Source organism: Ceratosolen solmsi, unplaced genomic scaffold, assembly GCF_000503995.2.
Source record: "Ceratosolen solmsi marchali unplaced genomic scaffold, CerSol_1.0 scaffold43, whole genome shotgun sequence".
Taxonomy (NCBI): domain Eukaryota; kingdom Metazoa; phylum Arthropoda; class Insecta; order Hymenoptera; family Agaonidae; genus Ceratosolen; species Ceratosolen solmsi.
This window is the reverse complement of record NW_011948431.1, coordinates 1,279,229-1,306,194: the sequence shown is the minus strand read 5'-3', so window position 1 is coordinate 1,306,194 and position 26,966 is coordinate 1,279,229. Positions and strand designations below refer to the sequence as shown.

At 35.1% G+C, this 26,966-nt stretch overlaps 3 protein-coding genes across 5 annotated transcripts in view; 1 reads left to right on the top strand and 2 right to left on the bottom strand.

Annotated features, from left to right (window-relative positions):
- LOC105364162 (proteoglycan 4) overlaps positions 1-10,668 on the top strand; it is a 119,905-nt gene extending 109,237 nt beyond the window's left edge. For 2 of the 3 annotated variants that reach the window (XM_011502033.1, XM_011502032.1), the window contains exons 5-8: positions 2,848-3,180; positions 7,590-7,769; positions 9,685-9,762; positions 10,466-10,668. In XM_011502033.1, coding sequence (XP_011500335.1) covers positions 2,848-3,180; positions 7,590-7,769; positions 9,685-9,762; positions 10,466-10,510 — 636 coding nt within the window. In that variant the 3' untranslated portion in view covers positions 10,511-10,668. The remainder of the gene's footprint in view (positions 1-2,847; positions 3,181-7,589; positions 7,770-9,684; positions 9,763-10,465) is intronic. The other variant, XM_011502034.1, reaches the window with a different exon arrangement.
- Positions 10,669-16,421: 5,753 nt separating this feature from the next.
- On the bottom strand, positions 16,422-17,192 carry LOC105364243 (COMM domain-containing protein 8). Its single transcript, XM_011502130.1, has 4 exons — positions 17,187-17,192; positions 16,948-17,106; positions 16,718-16,870; positions 16,422-16,632 (listed from the first exon to the last, which is right to left on the bottom strand). Exons 1-4 carry the CDS (start codon positions 17,190-17,192, stop codon positions 16,474-16,476), a joined length of 477 nt encoding a protein of 158 aa, XP_011500432.1. The 3' UTR covers positions 16,422-16,473.
- Positions 17,193-19,457: 2,265 nt separating this feature from the next.
- On the bottom strand, positions 19,458-20,842 carry LOC105364161 (THAP domain-containing protein 1). The gene is made up of 2 exons (XM_011502031.1): positions 20,561-20,842; positions 19,458-20,089 (listed from the first exon to the last, which is right to left on the bottom strand). Exons 1-2 carry the CDS (start codon positions 20,820-20,822, stop codon positions 19,524-19,526), a joined length of 828 nt encoding a protein of 275 aa, XP_011500333.1. The 5' UTR covers positions 20,823-20,842; the 3' UTR covers positions 19,458-19,523.
- Positions 20,843-26,966: the final 6,124 nt, after the last annotated feature.

The following is a 26,966-nucleotide window of genomic DNA, read 5'->3' as shown; positions in this document are numbered from 1 at the left end:
GGGGGGGGGGGGGGGGGGGGGGGGGGGGGTAGTCGATGGAATGAACATTGAAATACCCTCCACCTGCGATATTCATTTACCGAGGAAGGGCGACGATGTTATAGATAAACCAGTACAATAATTTATTAGTAAATTGAAGCGCGGGAGTGGGAAGGGAAATAAGAGCTCGTGCTGGGAAGGAGTCGAATCCTAGAGGCCGACATAAGGACATTCGAGCTTTGAACTTAAAATTCTAGCGGATGATTTTCGTAGATGAACGCGACACGTGAATGTCGCTCGATAAAGTACCAATTATTAATAGCCATCGATTCATTTGCCAACGACAAGAAGACCTTCACCTCGACAGGTGAAAGCGGGAAGAGATTCTGTGACAAATATTTGGGGGTGAGTTGGAAGGGAGGGGTCCGATGCGATCTGAGAGAATTAGCCCGAATTTGTTCGCAGAAAGGAATACTACCTTCTGCTGAGCCGTAATTACATCGATAGCGGCGAGTTGAAAATCCCCCCCCCCCTCTCCGTGTCTACATAATTACGCCCTCAGGCAGGGCCGTCCAGTTGGATCGACGACACCGATGATACCGGCTATATTCGATCATCGTTCGATCGACGTTAGATCGCTGCCCCGATCCTCGACCACGTCACCCACATCTGCCCCCTGTCGAGTTTCCCATGAGTGAAAAATCCGCGTTTGATCAATCATCCCCCGAGCATACGCGCGTACGTTGCTTCACATCAGCTGACACACTGACACGGTTGGTCACCCCTGACGGTCTCGGACCCCAGCGTCTGCGCACTAACCACGACGCGACACCCCCTCCGACGGACCAAGAGAGATTTTTCCACTGATCCTGTCTCGAAACCCTAACGCACTTTGCTTTTCGCTCTCTTTCATTTCCTTCAATTTCTCCACGCTACTATTAATCTCGCATTTTTATTACTATTATTATTATTCTTACTCTCCACTTCGTCGATCGTCCTTTTATTCTCGATTTTAATGATTATGTACCTCCCTCCCACCCAACCGATCCCATTTTTAATCTCCCACCACATACTTTATTTTACGCAAATTTTGCTTCATTTTTCCTTATCAGTTTATTCTCAGTCTCCGTTACATGTGCCCTTAAAAACGTGATTTCATGACTTTTACCACTCGTTTATGCCATATTACTAGAGCACTACTTTCTTTGCTCGTTTCCATTATTTTTATTCTTTGAATTGTACTGCTCTATACTTCTTATTTATCGCTATGACGCTCATCTTTCTTCTTCCTCATCTTCTTTCTTTTATCTTCATTTTTGGTGAGGTGGGTGGAATAAATGGATTTTCTTTTGCATGACAAGCACGTATAAATGTATATATTTCGTCTTAATGCTAAACAATTAGTTTTTACTAGGGGCACGTGGAAAAGGTAATAATTACATTGGTGCGTAAATCACTTTTTATATTCGTCATTTGAATATTAAATAAGAGGAGAAAATTACAGACGTTAATGTGTGTCTATGTAAAGTATGATATTCGTAGATATTAAATTATACTCAAATATCTATCTCATTTCCATCCAACATAATATTTCAATGTATTTTTAAATTACATTAGATAAGTATTTTCTTGCGAAATAATTCATTTAGTTGTCAATAAATAATTTGCGAATAAAATACGGCGAAGGCAACTATAGACACTAACATTCGCAAACTTTCTTATTCACATTGGATATTATATATTCACGTCAATTTATATTTCGCACTTTGATTTCGCATTCGCAATTTTTTCTATATGTACAACATTTACGCAGAGCTGTCTCCACGCAACTTTTTTTGTTGACGTAATTACACCTCTCAATGAACATTCTACTATCGAAAATAGGCAAGCATCGTCGAAACTCTACGTAAAATACATTATCATACAGATATTAATTGGATTATCATTTATCCCAATTACATCTTCTTTCTGCAAATAGAAATTAGGAAAACTGCCGAGGACGTTAATATTGTCACTGAATATATTACAGGTGATTCCGATTGTCTTTGAATTAATGAAAATCCACTCAACATTCGTGTACATCACGCGGAAGTTAATTGTAATTGGATAATGGACATTGTATGTCCCATACCATCACCGAGACACCCCCTATGGCCACTTACAAACGTAATCAAGCGAATTATGTATTGTCGTCGATATCGATAAGAGTCCAATACCTGCAGCGCGATTCGCAAAAATACTTTGTTATTATATGGGTGAAGGTAGGCGGTACGTACAATGACTCCGGGGGCGTATCGCAATTCTACATGTTCGTACGGAGATGCAACAATACTCGCAGCTTAAGCTACTTGTTCACTTTACGCAATGTCGTATCCCGATGAGTAATAAATAGCGTTTGGGAACTGTCTAATGAGCGTCTCGCCGATTTATTTAATGGATCGTTGCTCGTCTGGGTTCAAGCACAGACACACACGGCCGCCGTCCCATCGTTAAGTCACGATTTCCTTCGCACAAGATACTATCGATCTTAGGCTGATAGAGAGACCAGAATCGTACGATCGGCACTCCTGTCGTGTTGAGCTAAGGCGTAACGAAATGACGAAGGGTAAGGATCGGGATGAGGAGAGGTAGTAGGAGCAGGTAGGTGAGAACGAGTAGGAGGAGGAGGAGGAGGAGAAGGACGATAACGAATAGACGGCTCTTCACCTACTAAGAGCGACATCGAATTCGAGGGTGCAGGGAGCGCAAGTGGTGGTCAAGAACATCGTCGGGCCAGCTGATAAGCCCAGTCTCTGGGCGGGTCTCACTTTTTCTCTCGATTGCAGCTCCCCCCACCCCTAACTCGCCTCTTGTTTGCCTACGTTCCAGGGCGGTGAGGAAGCCGAGGCCGCGGCAGCGACGACAGGGGAGGCCAGCAGCCCCGACGACAAGTCCGTCGTGAGCAGTCCCTCGGAGGAGTCGAAGGATGAGGCCAAGGAGAAGAGCCCGTCCGAGGAGGCCCCCTCCAGTCCCGTAGCCGCCGATCCACCAGCCGAGGAGCAGCCCGCCACCAAGAAGGAGCAGTTACCGCCCGCCTCCGGCCCAGCTCCGGTCGAGGTCGTCCCAGTCCCCGCCACAGCCACAGCCACAGCCGCAGTCACCACCGCCGCAGCCCCAGTCACTCCAGCCGCTCCAGCCGCGCTCCCCGAGAGCAAAGACGAGGTCAGTCCCGGCGCGACGAGCCAGCCGATCGCGACGCCCGCTACCGCTATAATTAGCACTAGCACTAGCACTACCTCGTCGTCTATCACTGAGAAGAAAACCACTGAGGAAACGAGCCTCCTACGCCCCTCTGTAACCTCCGTCGCCACCGCCTTCGCCCTGCCCTCCAGTCCCCCGCCGACGCCCGTCGATCCCTCGCCCCTACAGCGGGCACAGCAAGTCGCCCCGAGCGCCAGCGCCCTCGCAGAGGCCCTCAAGCTGCCCCACGAAACGCAGCAGCGCCAAGACCAAGACAACGACCTCGCGCAAGCCCGGAGCTCGATCGACTCGCGGCTCGCCGATGAGGAGGTCGTCGAAATCGAGGAGAGCCTCCAGCGCTCCCTGGCCTCCCAACTCGACGAGTTTCAGCCCGATGTCTCCGAGGACGAGGTGCCACCCCCGCTGCCCGACTCCCCGGCACCCTCGAAGGCCTCCCGCACCACGAGCTACACAGCGATGACGAGGACGGAGTTCCTTTACAACGCCCTTGCGACGAGCCCCTCGACAGAGTCGCTCGAACCGAGTACCGAGGAGCCGCTCGAGGAGCAGCCCCTACCACCACCACCGCCATCGCCACCTGCGCAGTCCCTCGAAGAGGAGACAGTGCTCCAGGAACATCTACGCGAGCCCGAGCTCGTCGATACAAGGCTTCACAATGGGCTGCAGCAGCAGCAGCAGCAGCAGCAGCAGCAGCAGCACGATCACCATCACCACCACCACCATCACTACAACGACCATCATGACCAGGTCGAGGAGGAGCACGTAATCCGGCTCGAGGACCACGAGAAGGATGATGAGGAGGAGGAGGAGAAGAAGGAGGAGGAGAAGCTCAAGGTGGATGAGGAGGAGGAGGAGGAGGAGGAGGAGCAGGAACAGGAACAGGAGAAGGAGCAGGAAAAGAAGGTGGAGCAGGAGGAGCGGGAGGAACGGGAGGAGGACGTAAAGGCAGAGGAGGAGCTGTTGCGACCGGCGGAGCACGTGCAGGTGACTAACGCGACGCTAAGGCGACCGAGCCGAAGCCTCGGGGCATCTTCCTGGCATCCTTCTGGCATCCTCCTGGCATGTGAACGGTAGGATGCGGCGGGCCCGAGATCTCGTTAAGCTCGCTCAATTCGCCAAGGACGAATCCGGAATCCAAGTGGGATGCGATCGACGTCAGCGCTCCATCCTCCGCGCCGAAGGCTCGACGGGAGGAGGGAAGGACGAGTGTTGTCCTCCCGTCGGTCTCCGCTCCCCTCGTTCTCTTCCACCAAATCTCCGACGATCCACGTCGTATAAACGCCCGGGGCCTCATGCGTTTCGCACCTTCTCTAGTCCCCAATTTTATACGGCACTTAGTACAACTACTGCGTTCGCCGGGCGCTGGTTAAATTCGCGCGCCCCACTTACGTGCCAAATCACCTCTGTCGAACTTTTATGTCGATACGCTGGCGCAAATACTCGGCCACTGCGATTATCGCCCATAGGTAATGGAATTATAAATTAAATGTTGCGACAAAGAGCGTATCGCGAGGGGAGCGTGATTAATCACTTGACGGCCAACTTCAGCATTGTCTTCTTCGTCTTCGTCTTCGTCTTCGTCTTCTTCTTCTTCTTCTACTTCTTCTTCTTTCCTGATTCAGCCGCAGACGTACGAGTGTATGTCGGCGCCTTTTCGCGTATCCGCTTCCATAACCGCCAAGGTTGCGGCACTCCACTAATGGTGATTATTCAATTTCAGCAGGTCTCGGGCGATGCGTCCGTTATACCGAGCAAATTGCCTCGAACGCGACCGATCTCGGATTATTTGGGATTGCACGATAAAGCGAATATTTACGAATCGAAATTGTATAATTTGCTTCGTTGCTTGTTTGTGTTAGCTGTGCCTCACATTTTGCGCGAACATTAACATACGGACGCATCACACACGCAAAGAACAACGAACGAACGAACGAACGAACGAACGAACGAACGAACGAACGAACGAACAAGCATGATAAAATGAAGAAAAATAATAATGTGGAAAAGAAGGCGGATGTGACGTTAGTCGATACGTCGATTGAAAGTTGATGTACTTGGGACTTGAGTGGGGAGCCACTAAAAGCATTCCGATGATTAGGAAGGAGAATCAGCGTGAGGAAGGGGGATATTTTTGCACGTCTGCATTTTTGCATTTGGGGAACACATGTGTAACAAATGATTATAATAATCATGATGATGAAAAAAATAATAATAATAATAAAGGATCATCATTACAGGCAAGAGAGAAAGAAAATTTTGTTGCGCGTATCGATGAGTTAATAATATTGATAGACTCGATGGACCGCTGTAACGAACCTGTGCAAAACTTTGTATAGTCTTCGTATTCTTTGTCTCTGTCCTGTCTAATTCCTTATTTTGATTCATTGTTACAGAAATAATACTCATGGATTAACATATACAAGCTTTAACGGTCTCCACAAATTTTGATTCATTCTCCTTCGAGTCCTTCTTCTTCCTTAACATCCATGTTGTGTTGCCTCTTGGTTTTCTTAGTAATTATTAATTAACACTATAAATTATCTATGTACGATTTAATTTCATTACAGACGTACAAGCTGGTTTTTAATGCGAAATTGAACGTTTATTCGAAAAAAATTACGGTCGATATCCAAATGAGAGGTGCTATTTCGGATTGGTACCCTTTTTTTTTTTTTTTTTTTTTTTTTTTTCTTTTCTTTTTTTAATTTATTACTATTGTTATTGTTGTTGGTTATTGTCATTGCTATTATTGTTATTATTGTTATTATTGTTATATTATCTTTAATGCAATAATATCAATAGGAACAATTGTCATTAACTCGATTTTCAATTAAACGTTCAATTCCGTGCATAATTCTTAAGACTATTATTCTGTATTTATATGACTAATATTATAAATTGTGCTGAACAGCCCTAATTGGTAATTTCAATAAATAAATAAATAAATAAATAAATAAATAAATAAATAATTAAATAAATGAATGAATAAATGAAAGAAAAAAAGAACGAGTCTCACTGATAGACGAGTATGCTACATGTAGCGTTTTTAATTGCTTTTCATATGTAATTAATAATATATTAAGCGTTTTTCATTTTCTGCATGTTGGTTGTTTTGTCTATCATTAACGTATACAACAATTTATTATAGCGCTGGGCCCTTCGTTCCAAACTCTAAGCCGCAAGACAGTGTGGCAGGCGTATGCGTATGCGCCGCGAGATTTTGTGTGCCTATGCGTGAGAGGTAGAGCGGAATTGTCAGTTAGTGGGAAAATATTATTATTCGTCGTGAATAATAAGAAAAAATCATGATATGAAAGATGGACACGTGTAGTTTAACGTAGTGCTTAAATTAAACATTAAGCATGAGGAAAATGTCGATGATATTTTAATAAAATTGAATAAAAACAGCATTGACAATCGCGTCTCCCATTCTCCATTTTACAAGTTTTCACAATTTTACATTCTCGCATAATTAAGGAAGCTTAAGCTCTGCAATATTATCATCGCCATCGTCGTCCTCATTATTATTAACTTTCATTTCATTCAATAATTCAAGTATTTCAAATATCTAATTTTAATCACGGAGTTAATTAACGTAATAAACGATGTTGCCGGCAGAAATACTCGAAGGATAAAGGGAATGAAAAAGCATCGGCTCATTGGCATTATCGTTATCACATTCGATATCTCGAAAAGTACAATTAACAAAACTTTGACGTGAAGTCGGAACTTACCGCACGTTGGCATGCATTAATCCGAGGGCAACGGGCCGTTAAAAATTTTATTTAATCATTTAACTAGTTTCTAATGCACATTCGCTTCGACTGCAAATTCAACATTTTGCTCTCACCTATACGCTATAAATTGCATTAAATTGCATTAGCTAATTTACATACAACTTGCATTAGTTGTTCTTATTGACAACGAAGTTTGCCATTCCGCTCTGTCTCTCTCAGCTTCATAAACAAAAGCTTTTAAAATACGCAAGCAAATGTTTGTCCGAACTCGGGGGAGGCCACGAGGGTAATCTCTCTCTCTCTCACTCTCTCTCTCTCTCTCTCTCTCACTCAATCTCTCTCTCTCTCTGTCTTTATGAAAACTTGCTAAGCGAGTCTCGCCACAGGAGACAAGCGCACGGTCTAGGACGTCTGGCTCGGCTGTTTTCGACACTGCTCGAAACATCCGGATCGGATTGTCAGTGGACCGCTTGAGCAAGGGCACCGGAACGAAGCCGCCCAGCCCTGGACGAAAGCGCAGTGCTCCTTCCCGATTAACCGGGTATTAAGACCCATCCGGGAAGGAAGTGCACGGGCGCGTGTCAAGCCCCCGAGCCCCTCTAAAACCAGCCCCTTGGCCTTTGAAATTCGCAGAGCACCCCGGAGTCGGAGCCGGCCCCCGTCCTCGAGAACAACCTCGCGGCCAAGAATGAAATCCTGCCGATGGAGAACGGCGTGGCTGACGAGGCCCCCAAGAGCCCCCCACCCGCTGTTCCCGTGGAGGCGCCCCAGACCGCACCCGCCATCACCGAGGACGTCGCTTCAGTGACCAAGGTAAACCAACCAGTAGCTCACTCCTCCGATTCCTACTACTGCCGCTGTACTTTTCTTAACTGTATCCTTAATAATGGGGTGGATGGGTGGGTGGGTGGAATAGGGAAACAAGTAGGTTGATAATTAACGATTAACGTGTAGAGTCATATTGTTAATTCGCGTTTGTCATTGGGTGACGAAATCACGCGCGGTGATTTCAGTAGTTGGGAATCGAGTGAATGAATCAGGCGGCAATCGAGAAACTTGTTTTTCCTTGCCTCGACAAAACGCGACAAAGTATTTTTGTAGAATTTCAGAGTCTTGGTATGTGAATTCGTATCGTCTCGGCTTCGAATCGATCGGCAAACATTCCATTATCAATATTGTTGCTTTGTAAATTATCAATTTAAAGGATAATTTATCTAAGCGTTATTATAGTTGTTTTTCTAGTGTAAATTTATGTCACTTCTTGTCCATCCTTATAAATCCATCCGAGCTTGGATCTATTTGATGCAAAATACAAGTTATTGGAATTCACAAAGATTCGTGAACAAAGTTCCTAATGTCTCTATTTAAAATGCTGACGATGTACATTATAATCAATGGCTTTAGTGTTATCGGCATTGAATATCAATCGAGAAAGAAAAAAAGACCTATGAGAACGGTAGAAAAATAACGATAGAAAAAGTGAGGAAATAAATGGAAGTACACACAAACACACACACACACATATATATATATATATATATATATATATATATATGGGAGAATTTTAATGGTTTCGTGTATTTTTACATATTACAAATCTTCTAGCTTTAGAGTTCCTTTGAAAAGTTTTTTGAAAATAATTACCAATGTAATATTAAAATTATTTTTTGAAAACGTCCGTTTAATTATTAATTTCCATTATTATAATATTATAATACAATGCTGATATTCCTAAGAATAACGTACTCTTGTATCGGCTTTAGCTAATAAACAAGAAGAAGGAATAATAATTTTTTTCCAAGTAACATTTCCGAATATATTGCGATAACACGGGATCTTATAAAAAAATCTTATATAAACTTTTCTTATTTCGTGTGTGTGTGTGTGTGTGTGTGTGTGTGTATATATATATATTGCCTATTCAATTAAACTGTTCGGTAATAATAATTCGTAAATACCGTATTTATTAATACAATACAAAATAATATCTAAGAGCGATATGTATATATATTTTTTATTTTTTTTTTTATTTTTTTTTTTATATTTATTTATGAATATATATGAATGAAATAAGAGAGAAAAAAATTAAAGTACCTAACAAATAATGTTACAAAATGTCCCAAGTTTTGACATTAAATTAATATTTGTCATATTAATATTTGAAGCACAAGTGTACAAGTTTTTCGTAAAATCGTAAATATATTATTGTTCTCTTCATAAAATTTTACAATGTTCTTAAATGATTTTTAAATGCACAGCCTTGTTATAGAAATTTTATATAATTAATTTTATTCAATAAATATTATTTCAAATGTAATGCATTATGTGTAAAGTTTATAGAAAAGTTACAAAAAATGTGTAAAGTGACATTTAATAATAATTAATGACGACGACGACGACGACGACGACGACGACGACGACGACGACGACGATGATAATAATAATGATTATTATTATCGTTGTTATCGTTGTTGTCGTTGTTGTTGTTCATTCGTCGAATGTTTATTGGTTTGAGTGATGATCGCCTTAAGATTATCATTGTTCGCTGAATAGTGGTAATCCTGAAGATCCTTATTATAAACATATTTATCGTAAAGATCAATGGAGACAATTGAGCGAGGGGCCATCTGACAAACAACACATATATACATATATAATACACCATCAAATTAAGTATGCACCTTGTTAAATCAAGTTGTACTTTACCGTGATCGTTTACATTTTACAGGCCATTGAGGAGATTGACATAAGCGAGAAGGCTGTCGCTGCAGCTGTTAATGAAAATATTGAGAGTGCTGGAAAGAATGTAAGTTTCTTTTTCATTCTAGACAATTACATAATGTAGAATTCGGCAAATAATTGCAAAGTAAAGTACCTGATCGTTACAATTAAGATGCTTGCCCTGAGTATTCATAATTTTTTATCTAAGTAATATCAACGTATTTTTTTAATTTGTCAAATAAATTGTTATAATATTATAATAATTGTTATAATTGTTATAATAAATTGTTAAATAATAAAAATAATGCAATTTAATTGACACTGATTTATGCGTTATTATTATTATTATTATTATTATTATTATTATTATTATTATTATTATTATTATTATTATCATCAATAGCCATAGTCGTTTACGTTGTCGTTGTACATTATTTTTTTTCGCCTCGATTGTTTATGATACTTAAATTATAAGATTATTGATTATCATGAAAATTTTCATTTTCAACATTATCGCTCAGACAATATGTAGAATCTCATATAATTAACGTGGAGTGGAGTTAAAAGAGTAGAATTTAAAGTGCTCTGCTTAACTCTCTCGGAATAACAATTATAATGTTCACATTGGCTTTTCGTAATCGATATTTAATGTTAAATATAATAATCTTGTTGATATTACATAAATCAGGTAGCGTAATACATATGCCTAGCCCATTCCATTATTATATGTAGCATATGAAAATAGCCGAATATATCAAAGTGATATGTTTTTATTTATTGTTTTCTAGGAAATTGTCGCCGACTCAATCCACCAAAACAACTTGAATGAATAAGCGCCGCTAACCGAATTGTATTTTGGGAAGAAGAAAGTTTTTTCTCTCGTTAAAACCAAAAAAGTATATTATATAGAAATGTATATTTGGACCATTCCTGCAACAAAACCGAAAATGACGTTCTTTTGTTTCGAGCAGCAGCAGCAGCAGCAGCAGCAGCAGCAGCAGCAGCAGCAAAAAAATAATAATAATATTTAAAAAAAAATAAAAATAAATAAATTAATAATAATAATAATAAAAATACGGAGCGACGACGATGTCGATTAAATGCACAACGCGACATCGCAAGAGCGTACAGACTTTTTATAGTAGGCCTATATTAATTAATTAATTATATTATGGCATTTGACAGAAACGAAATAGACGTGACAGGAGAGTGTAGTAGTTTATTCATGGCTACGGTCGATTTATTTATGATGAAAGAATTCAAACTACGAGCGTCAGATAAGATGATTAAAAGGAACATAAGACAAACGAAAGCGTAAAAAACGAGACAGAGAGATTTAAAGAAAGAAAGAAAGAAAGAAAGAAAGAAAGAAAGAAAGAAAAAAAATAATAATAATAATGATGATGATGATGATGATGACTCGAGTGACCGTCGACGATCTTTTCCGGTTTTGCAAATTGAGAGTCATTGCCGATTTATAATCCATTTCGCGAGGCGAGCATACGAGCAAGAAAGTTTTTTAATAAATACTGGGCCGTGCCCAGTCGCAGGTTACGATGATGATATTGCCCTGCAATGTAGAAATTTTAAAGTGTCATTAATTGTTATTAAGATTAATATTAATAATGCAAGGAGAGCAGCATTGCGTGAGGTGTTCAACTGGCGATTGAGATTCAACTGGTTTCCTTCGATCGCGAGTGTGTCGCTTATCGTTGTGTACTCTGCGGGAAATACTCAGAAAGAAAATGAAAAAATGGAACAAAAAAAAAAAACAAAAAAAAAAAATCGCAACAACAAAAAAAAACAGAACGAAGATATAAACGGTGGCAGCCTCCCGTAATTACACTACTATTATATACCGTAAGAAGCGTGGAAGGGAAGCGAAAAAGAAGAAAGTGTGGTGAGATTTGATGGATGAAACTTTTTAAAAGAAAGAGATAGAGAGAGAGAGAGAGAGAGAGAGAGAAAGAGAGAGAGAGAGAAAAGAAGTTAGTGATAGACGTTAGGAACAGCTTGTGCGCGATTGTATGTTTAATTGCGAAATGTGAATGAGCCTGAAAGTGAGAGAGAACGAAGAAGGTACAATGGATAGTGCGAAAAGAAATTGAGACAGACTCGAATGGGTCGGGTGTGGGGGTGAGTGCGCGCGTGTGCGTTTGTGCGTGTATGTGAGCACAGACGAGAGAGCGTGAGTGAATGCATGCGTGCGAATGAATGCGAATGAGTGAGATTGATCAAGCGATTGGGTAGGGCGGGGGGCTTTCTTTATTAGTAGTGCAGTGCTCTTCTCATCGTGGGGTAATAATACGCGCATTCTCAGTTGATTCAATCGTAATTGCTCTGATACACATTTGATCTAAGTAATCGGCATGCACGGACGCTTAATTGTTTTAAACATATTTATCAACGTGTTATCGGCAATGCGAATTTGTTTCTATGTCAGTCTAAATCGCATACGATTATTTGCAATGCCATCGCTCGATCGAGGTGGAAATAGTTGTCGAGGTCATTCCTTACCGTTAGATAATGACATTTTGTTACGATTAATTCACCCCATCTTGTAATAATAAAGTTTATCGACTGCAATATGCATGGAGGCGTCATATCGATTTCATGAAATACTCAATCAAAGTAGTATTGGGACTAGTATGTTGAGAAAGTGATAATGGGTCTGGCTGATTTGTTTGGGCGCCCCTTATACGTTGCGTTTCTATACTAACGAACTTTTGCCATGAGAATCGAATGTCTGATTCATGAATTGACTTTTCATCTCACTTATTTTCGTCGACAAACTGATTCATTAATGTTCTACATGTACGGTCGGATCTAGTTATTGGATTGTAATTGTAATCCTCGTTATCGGTTCATATTCATCGAGCCAAGATAATTTCAAAATAATATGGCACTCGTAGAGAGAGAGAGAGAGAGAGAGAGAGAGAGAGAGAGAGAGAGAGGGATGCACGAATCGCAGTAGGAGTAAAATATGCCACGTTTCAACTTAGAATAGTAATTGAAAATTTTACATTGTGAGCAGACCCGATCATCGTCTTCAATCGATTGTTTATCTCTATTGAATTAATAAATAATACCGTATGCTTGTGTATCGTATTTATCTGATCGCCTTTGTACAACAAATTTTCAAATTTTCACCACCTATCTACCATGTAACACGATATATTTAACTAATTTTCAATAAAAAATTTTATTTGATATACACACGATACAATTTTTTTTATTTTTTTTCATCGATAATAAATATTGTCATTGGCGTCTCACTAATATATTAATTACTCAAAATATGAGATAAGATGACGACGATACTACAATCGACCCAATACCAACGCATAGTGAATTAAGCTTAAGACGCAACAATCTATCTATGATCTGTGCAAGCATTGTGTTAAAACGAAAATTCTTCAATAATTTGTCTGCGCCTTATAAATAAATGTATATATAATTATAAGGTGCGCTGACGAACGGCAAATTCTAATATTAGAGTCCTTAAAAATCGAGAAGATAGGGAAAAACGAAGGAGAAAAGAGCGCGTGACCGAGTGAGTGAGTGAAAGTAGTGACATGTGGAGAAAATGAGAGAGCGAAAGAGCGCGCGTTATCAAGGATATAAAGGAATAATGACATTTAGACACGATTTGGATGAAACAATTGTCGACGGATATTAAAAAAGTATGCTCGAACAAACGAAATAATTGTCGCAAAAAATTTACAAGTAAGCACGATAAAAGGAAAATAAAGATAAGATTAGAATTTGGAAGCACGACAGCGGTATATCATTGTATTCGTTGAGCACGCGTTTTCAATAATTTATATGTCTGTGTGCATATATATATATATATATATATATATATATATATATACACTTTTAATAACATAAATGATAACAAAAATATTCTATTGCTTTTATTGATTTCATCTTTACGTTTTCTTCTGTACTTGTACAATCAACGATAAACAAGACTGCAGGTGCAAACTCTTCCATGCGATACAAAAGGACGAAAAAAAAAACGTAAACACTGCGAGTACACAAAATGTCATGCATCACGAGACACACGACACACCATTATCATGGAATAAAAAGCAAAATAATTAAAAAACAAAAAAAAAAAACAATAAAACAAATGATAAAATATACATACAGTAAACTCGAGCAGTATAAGTGATATATAATCTAGACGTAGGGAATGCGTTTGTGTAAATTCAGCGTCTGTTCGAAAATTTAAAAAGAACAAACAAAATATCCGACTTTATATACACGAGACAAAGTCCATCGTAATCTCTTTTTGATAATCTATATTATTGCCCCAATATTAAATTAAGAATCCCGCACAAATATGTGTTTGTGTGTGTGTGTGTGGTGTGTGTGTGTGGGTGTGTGTGTGTGTGTGTGCGAGAGAGAGAGAGAGAGAGAGAGAGAGAGAGAGAGAGAGAGAGAGGAAAAAACGACGACAAAACAAAAAGACACAATTTAATGATTGTTAAGCGGTACACATTTTCTAAATTTTCATATCGCGTTTCTACGTTTATACGGATCTCCCAAAGCGAAGCGTCAACAAAATTTTAATAACCTTTAACTTAATAATTAACCGTTTCATTAAGATCGTAGCGTAGATAACAATATAATTAATTAATACAAACATTAATTTACATTATTAACAAGTAATGAACAAACAAACATACAAACAAACAAACAAATCAACCAACCAACCAACCAACCAACCAATAAACAAACAAATAGATAAATAAATAAATGAATAACTAAAGGATTAAAGCGATTTGGTTGCATATATGCTTGCTTGTAAGGTATGTGCTCCTTCCGTATGTAATACCGATTCGAATGAAACAAATTTATTGAAATTTCTAAGTGTTAGCGAGCGAGAGAAGAAAAGTGGAGATGAGGAGAGTCTGCGGTCGTAAACGTCCGTATGAGCGGCATTGATTTTAAAATCGATATATTATTAATTATTAAGGTGAGCCAGCGATAAAGAAAGAGGGCGTGCGTGCGTGCGTGCGTGCGTGCGTGCGTGCGTGCGTGCGTGCGTGCGTGCGCTTGCGAGTGAACGAGCGAGTGAGTGAGTGAGTGAAAGAGTAAGGATAAAAGGAGTTAAAATTAAAAATTGTATAGTAAACCTTATTCGTAATGGGAATTTAAACATTGTCTGTAATAATATTTACAACGAAATTCACCGTTTTCTCTCGAGACGATTTAAGAGCTCAATTGACGAGAGCGAATTATTTTCATTTGCGCACACCCATATCGCCGTGTCGGACTCGTGATGGCTTTTGAAAATTCTTCGACAGCAGGAGACGACCATTACAGTTGCGCGGTTCAGCACCCAATTGCGGCATCTTTGTCTTTGCGCCCGGAAATTTTCAGACGCGAGAGTTAAGTCCACAGTATCTTTGATCAGCAGTTATTAATAGTAACTAAACTATTCTACATTTATCTATAACCTATAATAAACTGTGAAACAAGTGTATAGAAGTTGTTTGATTTATTTTCATCAACACCCCCGCCCATCCACCCAAATAACCATCCCGCGTATCGCCGTAGCTTTACAGAGGCAGAGGCTTCGGCTTTATTTACATCAATTTTTTTTTATTTTACTCTATACGTTCTATCCAATTGCATATCTTCTTATTCTTGCCCAGTTGCATTCAAACGTTTAATAACACCAATGTTTTATTAAACAAATTTATTCGTTATAAAAAACAAAAATGTATGCACGATAAATTCATGTCGATCGTTACCTCGATTAAAAATCCTAAAACCAAAGGGTAAATTACCATGCAACTCAATCATTAACAAAATTCCTTTGAAATTATCCGAATGAAATATGAAAATTAATCAAGCTACTACTTGCAATATACTTGGTCGGGCTTCAATTTATTCAATTTGTTAATTTAATTTATTCCATCTTGTGACTTTTTAAGAAAAATTTTTAATGCCACGCAAACATTCTTTTGATCTTCTATTTCAAATTGTACACGTCCATTCCATTATCTCTATTCAATTCTATTAAAATTTTTAATACATTTTTAATGACATTTATCTTCATTATTTAAATAAAATTATTAAATTGCATAGAACCTGCCTGTTCGGAACGACCGTTGTTGTAAATAATGATTAAACCATTCAATGGAAAAGTATAATTTCTATGATAAGTCAATACACTTTTTAAATTATCTTCCGTATTATTTGAAGTCAGTAAGAGAATTAAACGAATGAGTGTATGACAAATAAAAAGATAATTAGAAATTACATTATGCTGAATAATACTTTAACGAGCAACGCTGTTGTTTAATAATTATATAAATATTTAGTTTTATTTGGCGAAAAGAAAAAATATTTTATAACTCGTATGATAGACTATATAAATTAATGAAAAAAAGGCTAAAGAAATCTTTTTTTGCAAACTCGTCAATAAAAATACTTCATGTTGCATTTAGGAGTTACTTTACAAGGTAAATATAGTTATGATTTTTTTAAATTATTAATATTAAAAATATTTATTACAAAAATAAAACTTTGTGGATAAAAAAGAAATATATATATATATATATATGTGTGTGTGTGTGTGTTTGTTTGTGTGTGTGTGTGTGTGTGTGTGTGTGTGTATATGTTATATCATTGTCTATACATGTAATAAAATATGTTACACTATTTACATTTCATTTTGTCAAGTAGATACAAGCTGAAAAATTATTCATCTCCAATAAACTTTCTTCTATAATTCAACGATAATATATTAATGTTTGAAAAAATTATTATGACAGTAAAATCATATCGCTATGCTTTCAATCGTATTAATGAATGATTCCAATTCGTCCTTATTTAATTCAATCTCAAAGATTTCTCGAGTCTCTTTCTCTTGCAGAATAAGATCTAATTGTAGTAATGGCTCTTTTAACGTTGCCATTTTACTCGAGCCCATGATATACTGCGATTGTAAATATATTTGAAATTTAATAATTGCAGTGATAGTTACGGTTACAAATGTATGAATGTATGAATCGTAGAATAACCTTCAATCTCCAATCAAAATTGAGTAAAGTCGGCAAATGTCTACACGAGTATTTATACAATAGTGCATCGGTTAGTTGAGATCTGCGTATTCTCAGACAAATTAATATGATTTCTCTTACGTGTTCTGGAAGCTCGTGATATTCTAATGGCATCTTTAAAATATTTAAACCAAAATTTAAACCAAAACTATACCATTATAGTATAAATAAAGTAGTAGTGTCGGACTTACTTTTTCCTCCTCTATATACAAGCAATTTGTTTTTTGTAAAAATGTTAGGAAAAAGTTGCGCACCTCGTCAAACATATTTTTCGTCCAATCTACGTTACTATATTTTTGGAACGTTGGTCCATTACAAGTGCATATTTCATCTATGCAAGCGTGCAAAAACTTGAAAGAAAGAAATTTTTGTTTAAACTATGAAATTAAATTAAATTACATTAGCTCTAAAAAATTAATCATAGTCAAACCTCCATCAGTTCTTCCTGTTTATCTTTATGAAAAATATTACAATGTATAATTTTATCCACTTCCATGATAAAACAAGAATTTTGTAAACACCTATTCTGAAATATAACTTAATAATCATTCTTATATATTAATACATTTGTTTTTTGTTTGTGTGAGCATGCGAACATATACTATCATTAATGCAATAAAATAATTCTTTATGAATTTAGTATTCATTGTGCAAACATTGTTTAAAACTTTTTATCAGTTAGAAGTTAGATAATAAAACTTAAATCTGGCCTCGTTCGTTTAAGAGAAGATTGGTAATTGTTTAGAATGAAATAGCCGTATTGTTTGTTCCATTGCCGTGATATCATTTTTAGTAAAATCATAAACTATGAGCATTAAAATTATTTGAGGAAACTTACCAAAATATTATAAACGAATTTAAATTCGATTTAAAAGTGAGATGCAAAGCCTAGCTTGACAATATTTCTAGCAAGAATATTTAACGTATTTTTGATGAAAATAGTAATGCCCTATTTATTCCCTACTTTCTTATTCTTACAAAATTAATGTAGCCGGGGAGAACATAACAAACGTAAACTCGACTTCCCAACCACTAACCCCACGAATCCAAAATTTAAGGCCGAAGAGCGCATAGTCGCCCGTGTATTAACAGTCTCGCATCCGTTCGCCCTTCCCAACATGCCCCCCCCCCCACCCTATGACATAGGTAACTCAACTTGATATCGAACGTTTTTCTAGATGAGCCAATGGTCGCGGGACCGTTAATACACTATCGACTAGTTAGAGCGCCGCCTTTTGGCCAATTCTTCGCCTCACCTCGCGCTCCGTCTTCCTTAACAGACAGAGCGAGACAGACAGAGAATAGAGAGAAATAATTACCAACAGTTAGGCTCTTTGACTGCCTAATGGTAGGTTCGGCTACTTTTTCTCAAATTCTTCCCTTTTTTGCATTCGCCTTCTTTTCAAAATTTCATTTCACCACAAGGGATATACATCCAATAATTAAACTGTTATTCAAAAATTTATTGAAAAAATATTTATTTGTTCTTTCAATTAAAGATAGTATTGACTCACTCACTGACTCAAGGCTTTTTTTTTTTACAATTCACATACTTTTTACCCTGTTTTAAGCAATAGAAGCTTATCTCGTAAAAGTTCTCTTTTATCTTAATAAAAGCATCTATTGCAAACGAACGCCATGGATGTATGAATTTTTCTAGATAATATCCTATATATTTTACGTATATATGTATGTTCAAGCGTTCTAATGTAGTTATATACAATTAATTTCAACGGACATCGTTTTTAACTAAATTTCAACGTCATTGCATACTCATAAACTCACGTACATATTCATACATAAACGAATTGAGCACGTACATCTAACGCGCCGCCAACGCAATCGCAGTAAAGCGTGCACGTGTGGCCACGGACCGTTAATTACACACGCCTCTCTCTCTCTCTCTCTCTCTCTCTCTCTATATATATATATATATATACACACGCGCGCACATTATATAAATAAGTATGCATGTGTTTTTTCAAGTTTTTAAGTCTCTTTCAATATTCCATATTCGATATCCTAATTTTCATATTCCGATAAAAGCAATAATTTCCTCACTCTTCCAGTCTTTCACAAATGTCACAAATTTTATAGATCGATGAAACATCGGTATGTCTATACATTATATACGTAAATAACTCTTCCACGTACGGTATAACAAATTTTAAAGATTTTGAAATTTAAACATTTCAAGCTGATCTTTTAAACTAGAATTTCACTCGTTATTTCAATTATTTTTACAAATTTTCAATCGTAACTATTAGTAATGTAGCTAAAGTACATCGTGTATATGTTATCTTATAATAATTATCCGAATGTATTTATTTATCATTTGAATGTATCAATTATCAAATATATTAATATACATAAATACACAATGATATCTATATATACTGTATATATATATATATACATATATATATATATATATATACGGAAAATCTAGTCTCTCTTCATTTTATGGCTACAAAATTAAGTAAAAGTTTAAAAGTCAGCCAAGTTTAAAAATCATGCGCTATTAATTAATTATAAATAACGTTTAAATTTCAATAAAATTTATTTAAAATCTGTCGCCTACTGGGAAGATATAAATTTATATTTAACTATTCAATCAAATCGTAAAAACTTTGATAGACATTGCAAAACATTTTGTTATTCATATTTAATATGAATATTCCTGCATTAATGCCATCTAAATTTTTAATAAGTTTAAATTATAATTTCAAATAAATTATGCTTCGATATTTAAAAATGAATGTTTATGTTACTCTGCCTGGCTCGCATTGAACGATAGCCTTTGTATTTTAGATTCCAAATACTTCATATTTGTCATTAATGTCTTGTATCTGTTACTCCATCTTACTAATTCACTTTCAAGGCTTTCATTTTTATCAACTAATTGTTTATAATTTTCTAAAAAGTGATCGGTATCTGTCTGCGTAGAATGATCCTTGACTGTTATACACTGAAATTTTGAGGCCGTTGACATTTTATCATCCTCCTTTTTCCCTTTCTGACAATCATTCTTTTCCAAGTAATAAGAGTCCAAGTTTTCCTCCATATTAGATTCGATATCGTAATTTTCATATTCCGACATGAACATGATTTTATCATCCTTTGAATTTTCAATTTCACAAATTTCATATATTGGCAAATCGTCGGTCGACGATTCATCTCGAGTATTTACATCATCCAACTGTAAATAAATAGTTTCTTCATTTTTTAAATACATCGAAGCATCATCGTCCACTGACATTTTTTTTCTTTTTCGCTGCGTGAGAGACATAAGTCCTAATGGCGGAGGTACCGAGAGAAACAGGGATGGCACGGCTAAAACATAACGCAATTAATTAAGAACCGTATAACAAGTTAGAGTATTTCTATTTTTTTCTTTTCTTTTTTTTTATGAAAAACAATGAAATAATGGATTAAGTGCTGAGTAGCATCTTTACTATTGCTATTGGATAATGTTGCTTTACTTAAATATCAATCAATCTTTACCTTTGGTTAAACTTAATATTTGAAAAAATATTGTATCTTTAATGTTTATGAAATCCAAATATTCATATCTTTATTATATACTGAAACAATATGCAAGTATTACAAATGAATTATCGGTTCGTAAAGAAAGAATCGTGTTTGTTTTAATACGCATGGTATGTCCAATGTTCAATTAATGTTTATGATAAAGATATTGAGGATATGAAAAATTATTTGTTCTGATTTACAATTATTACAATTTTAACAATTTTATGCTTATTATTAATATAAAATTTACTCCTACAATCTATATGTATGTACCTGTTGATTTCAATCTTCGCTTCGCTGGAATGTTTAAGAATTCAGAGGACATATCACGTTTATAATCGTCCGCCGTAAAGTGAATCGAACATATATGACAAGAATTAGGATTCCATGTCCCTGCTCTTCTACATCTTTGAATCCAAATATTTCTGAGGGGTTGACTTTTAGGAAATTGATGATACATAATGTTCATACCGGCTCTCTTAGTTTTTTCAAAGCTATTGTTACAAACAGCTACTGTACATCTTGTCCCAGGCATTTCAACTCTTATAACTGAAATTACTCGCTATTAATATGAACGAACAAGCAAGCATGGGTGTGTGTTAAGTTTAATTAAGGGAGAATCAAAACATTGATTTGTTTAGTAGTATTTATCGATGTTTGCGAAAGCTATTGATGCGTAAAATTATTGTCAATTAATTAAAAAAAAAAAAAAAAAAAAAAAAAAAAAAAAAAAAAAAAAAAAAAAAAAAAATAGTTATAAAATTTAAGGATTATTATATAGACATTGGAAACAAGTTTTTAATTAAAAAAAAAAAATATATCTAAACTAATGAAATTTCACATTTTTTTAATCCACTTACGTATTATAGTCTTACGTACATTTATAATTAGAATGTATTGAAAAATCGAAAATACATTTTCTATAATAATTGCATGGACGATTTATTTTAAAAAGCAGTATGTACGACGTACATACCATTAAATTTATAGCGACAATTAATATTCATATTTAATTTACCTAATATAAGCACAATAACACGGAGTATTTAAAGTTTAAGGTTACGTTGTCCATAGAATGTAGATGAAAATATGGTAAGTACAGAATCTACAATAACCATGAAATATTCAAACGTAGATATCGAGTACGTGACGACTGCTCAACACGAACTGTTAAAACACATACAAACATACATGCATATATATATATATATATATATATTATTTTGTGCAAGATGCCAATAGCTTGAAAATTTATTCGAGGCTACGCGTTATCTATTTATCAATGTACTACTATCTATTTGTATTTCTAATTGCTTTGAGTAATGTAGAAGGAGTGGAAGTCTGCAGGCTACAACAAATGTCATAAGGAACTCTTAAACGTTAACAGATCCAACAAGGATTTCAAAATTAATGTTTGTTTTTATCCGCGTGTGTGCGCGCGCGCGCGCCTGTCCGTGCCTACGTTGGCATCAATTACCAGTAAGTAAATTCTCGGTATTTCACAAAGAGTATGTTGAATAAAATTTCAGCCGGCTTTCTTCATACTCGACCTATCCCCCACCCCCAACGAGTGGCAACGTTCAATTGATTACTGCCAGACTGTGGGCCTACTTACTCCTAGATTCGCGAGCATAAAAGCTTAAAGCGATTTGAGTTTCATTTGCTGGAATCGAGAAATGTTGGAGTACAGGATTTTACGTAATAATCCATCACCGATATAATGCGACTTTAGTTTCTCCCCTTCCTCCACGAACATACCAACTTTTCAACTGTATTTAATAAAATGAAAGCCTCGATGGCTTCCTCGCTTATTTACCTTAATTTTACTTAAATTAATGTTAATTCAATTAAAATAACTTATTTAGCTAATTGAAACTTTTTTTTTACATTTAGTGCCTTTGTCGTGTAGAATTTAATGCGATACGTAATTGTTTTAGGGGAGCAAATAACGTTTCATTTGCGCTTACTATCGCATAAAATCTACTCGTATTTACAATCGGCAAAACAATCGAATGTGAAATAAAGCGAAATATTTATTTCGTACTTTCTATTATTGTTTGCAGCCGATCGGCTGTGCGATGCATCCAAGTGCGTTTCGACTACATTCAAACGTAAGCGTACACATAGCGAAAATTTGTAAATTTGCGTCTGCCGTTTAGCTGCAGTTATAAGCAGTCGTACGAGTCCGACAATTCGGTTCTATGAATTTCGAGGTGACAAGTCAATAGAAGACATGTTTGATTGCCAGCGTTGGCGATTGTTCTCGGGCGCTTTATCGGCGAAACTTTGAATCCGGGCTATCGAGAAGCGAGAGGCTGTTCGTCCCCCCACTCCCACCCACCCCACTTCCGGCATTGTACCAACGAGGCGAGATCATTCGCCAAATTCGATCTGCAGTTGCACAATAGCGACCTTCTCTTCCGAATGAGTGGAAATGATTTATTTGGCTTACGCCTATGAAAATTCGACGAATAGTAAAAATTTATAGTACTCGATATTTATCGCCTTGACGCCTTACCGAAGCCTTATTATATAAATCGCCGCAATGGAATTGTTACTCTACTCGTAATGACAACAAAAGTAGCATTTTAAACTTGTAAACATTAAGCTTTAATTTTCATCGAAAGTATTTAAATACTTTATGCGTATATATATATATATATATATATATATATATCATTTGTTATTTTTTATGAAAAAGTTTTTGAAGCAATGTGATAGCATGAAAAAATTTCTATTTCTGATAGTTTTATCGGCTGCTTTTTCATAAGTGGGATATTTCATAAAATTGACACGAATATTCATTGATAGGTGGACATTTTCATTTTTCCAATAAAATAATGACTTGTATTATTGAAATAGTAACATTTTCTTTCATTCTTCGAATTAATTTTTTACTGTTAGAGAATGAGAAGGGGGGTTGGGGGGTTGGGGGGTTGGGTGGGGTGTGAGAGGAGAGAGGGGGGCGGAAAAGGGGGGGGGGGGGGGGGGTGGGGGGGGGGGGGGGGGAAGGAGACGTAGTCACTTTAATTTATTGAATAAAGAGTTTATATTTTACATTGGAAACTAAACTTTTAATTTGAATTTAAAATTAAATTTTAAATATTTTATAGTAGATATATATATAGTTTTTTTTTTAATATAAAGTTTCTAATTACCGTTGATAGTAGAAAAATTAGCACAGTAAAAGTTTTGTGTTCATTACAATTATTACATTAACATTATTGTATAATATAATATCACGTTTGCAAAATTGCATCATTAAATTCTTTAAATATTGAAATCTCTAAATTATGACTCCCTGAAAAATTTTTATCTCTAATTTCTAACGTGCGATAAAGAAAATTTAATGCGTTTTTACTTTTCAACGCTTTCTCAATACTAGCGGGCTATTATAATATCCGTACTCTTTGAGTTTCTTGATAATGTCAAGTTTGAATTAATTTCAATTTACCAATATTTCGCTGTCCTTTTCATCGTCTTCGTACCATTAAAATTAACGTGGTGCATGAAAATTGAAAGAGCTAAGCTCGTTTTAAAGCACACCGAGACAGAGAAATTGGCAAGACTACTTATTGTTAAAACTACTTATTTAATAATTAATCGATCTAATGACAATATTTAACAACTAATCATGGATATTGCAACCGTACTTAGAGACATCATACACCCAGCTGGAATGTAAATGTCCAAGTTATAATATTATGTCTGTATTATAAGGACGATTCAAACAGAATTTAAAACCCATTGGCATCGGGCACTTTAAACAATATTTTCTTATCTCGTTTTGTTTGTTTCAAGTGCAATGTAATGAAAACATTGTTCTCGATCCATTTCTGACTCGACTCAAAATTTTTCAAATCTTCTCAAGTGATAAAATGGCTTAGTATGATGTGATCTCGGAGCTGCTAAAGCTAATCATCTGAATATTTATGCTTTCGAGACTATGTAATTAAGTAGTTCGGATATAATTATAGATATGATGCTCAATTTACGAGATAATGGTTATTTCTTATGTTTTTTTTTTTTTTGTTTTTTTTTTTTTGTTTTTGTTTTTTATTGGAAAATAAAAACTTTTTACTTTGAGCAACGCGCTTGAATCTTTCATCAAAAAACATTATTTTAATTTGAAAAGATATAGAAAATTTCCTTACCATTACTATACAACTAATATTTTTGGTATTATTAATTCTCTTTTAAATATAGCATACAAAATAATTCAAGTTATCCAAATAAGTCATATCTATATGAGAAATTCTATATTCTTTTAAGAATCTTTGTACAATTGAGATACAATTGAGCACTTTGTGGTATGAATTTAAATTAATAACAATCATATGCATGATTCTTAATTTTGCATCGGTATATATCAGAAAATTATATATATTATATAATCATTGAGTATTGATAAAATATTTGCCATTTCACATAGCATATATATTTATAATTAGTAAATTACGTCATTTTTACTTTTCATGTTATTTATTTATATTGGAATAGTATTAGATATCGATTAATTTACTGGATTAGTATAGGTGGCATATATATATATATATATGTATGTATTAGGTTTTCTTATAGAATAGATTTACGATAATTTAGAGATATCGATTTTTTTTTCAACATTTATTTAGATTAGAAACATACAGTCGAAATATACAGTCAAGGTTGGTTTTAATATAGATAATTAAATTTTATCTTGAATAAATTTAAAACTTCGGATGTATCGAATTCGGTTTATTGAAGTAAAATATCTATAAGTAATTATAAGATTTTATACCGTTATATGTATATGTATATATATATATATATATATATATATATATATATATATATATATATATATAATGGAGTGATATTTTACAATTGCCGAAATTACAGATTTAATTTAAATTATAAGCAATTATAATAACCTTATTAAAAATAATACAGAACATAAGATACACATTAATTATTAACATAAAAATTGTTTAAATGTGTCTTATGTACTTACAAAGCATTAAAAAATATAATTACCAAAAATCGAAACATGATTTACCTTTTTCTGTACAAATAATGGTTTGTACAATGGTAAATTATATTAGATAAAAGAATCACAATCATTCCACGCAGAGAGAATATGATTTTTAGATTAAATTCTTATGTAACAGTTCATTTTTAACTATGAATAATTTATAATATTTGTTGTACATTGAAAATAAGATTAAAATAAGATTCTTAGTTAAATTGCAGCTTTTAGCATTAGTATAGTTACGGTGTATTTATTACGTGTCAATCTGCCATACAGAATTGAGAACGATTGTTGTCAATAAATATTTTGATTAGCTTATCAATCATTATTTTAAATAATCCCAGGCTTACGTTTCGACTGTTTATAGTAGACACGCATACATCAAGTGAATTGAATATATTTTTTAGAGGATTCAAGCCGATAACTTATATTATACATTATGGTTAACTTTATTAATTATTGTTGAAAGTCAGGAGTGACAATTGCTTATATTTACGTTGAGAGCTTAATATCTATAGGATATTGTATGTTTAAAATTTGATTATTTTTTTTCTATGGAATCTTTTTGCTTGAATTTATTATATTATGTTATGATTATTGTATATATAGACATGCAATAAAAAAAAAAAAAAAAAAAAAAAAAAAAAAAAAAAGATAACAACAAGGTATGGTGATATAACTGTAAAGTAAAAAAAATTAATTATATAATGCACAACGACGACAAATATTATATTTTTCGCGATAGCTTATAATATAAATTACAAGATATATAATAAAATACAATTTACAAATTGTTTATTGTTGCGACCTTTGTTATTTTTTTGTTTTAGTTTTAATGTATCAAAAGTTTGATTAGCATAATAAAATAATAGATTAGTATAAATACACACACACACACACACACACACACACACACACACATATATATATATATATATATATGTATGCGCGTGTGTGTGTGTGTGTGTGTGTGTGAAAGCAAATTTTAATTTAAGTAAGAATAAGCAAAAGATAAATAATGAATTGTTCGGCACAATTCGATTATATCGATATTATTTATAATCATATTCATTATTACAAGGTCGCAAAGATCACGTCTTGTTCTCTTGGTACTAATTATTACATTTAAAAATATGTATAAAAGAGGGGTTATACTTTTCTTATTACTAAATATTAAATTAATGAACGTGTCTTACAAATGCTTCGATATTTCTTTATAATCTACAGTGTTTCTATCTTTCAATAATGCAAGTAACATATACTTCGAAAAGCGAAACATAAAAAGTACATGTACAATACTTAGTAACTTACGCGTTAACAAATTATGTTAATTACAAATATCCGTAATAAATGTATGAAACCGTTACAAAGTCATATTTTTTTCTAAGAAGAATTACAATGCCTAAGCTTCAGATTAAAAAGAATCGCCGAATGAGTTTACTCACATACTCGCATATATATAACTTTACGCGTAGTGTAAGTATTGGTACTAATACAAGTGTTATTGAAGAGTTGTAATAATATATTGAGAAAATGGGGTACATTGAGGAGCTTTTTCGATCCTGCGCTTATTAAGTCTCCTGTTTATTTGGAATTTGTCTCGATGCGCTAAGAACATTCGGTTTGTCTTGTCAGAATTTTGGCAATCGAACAAATAATATTAATTTG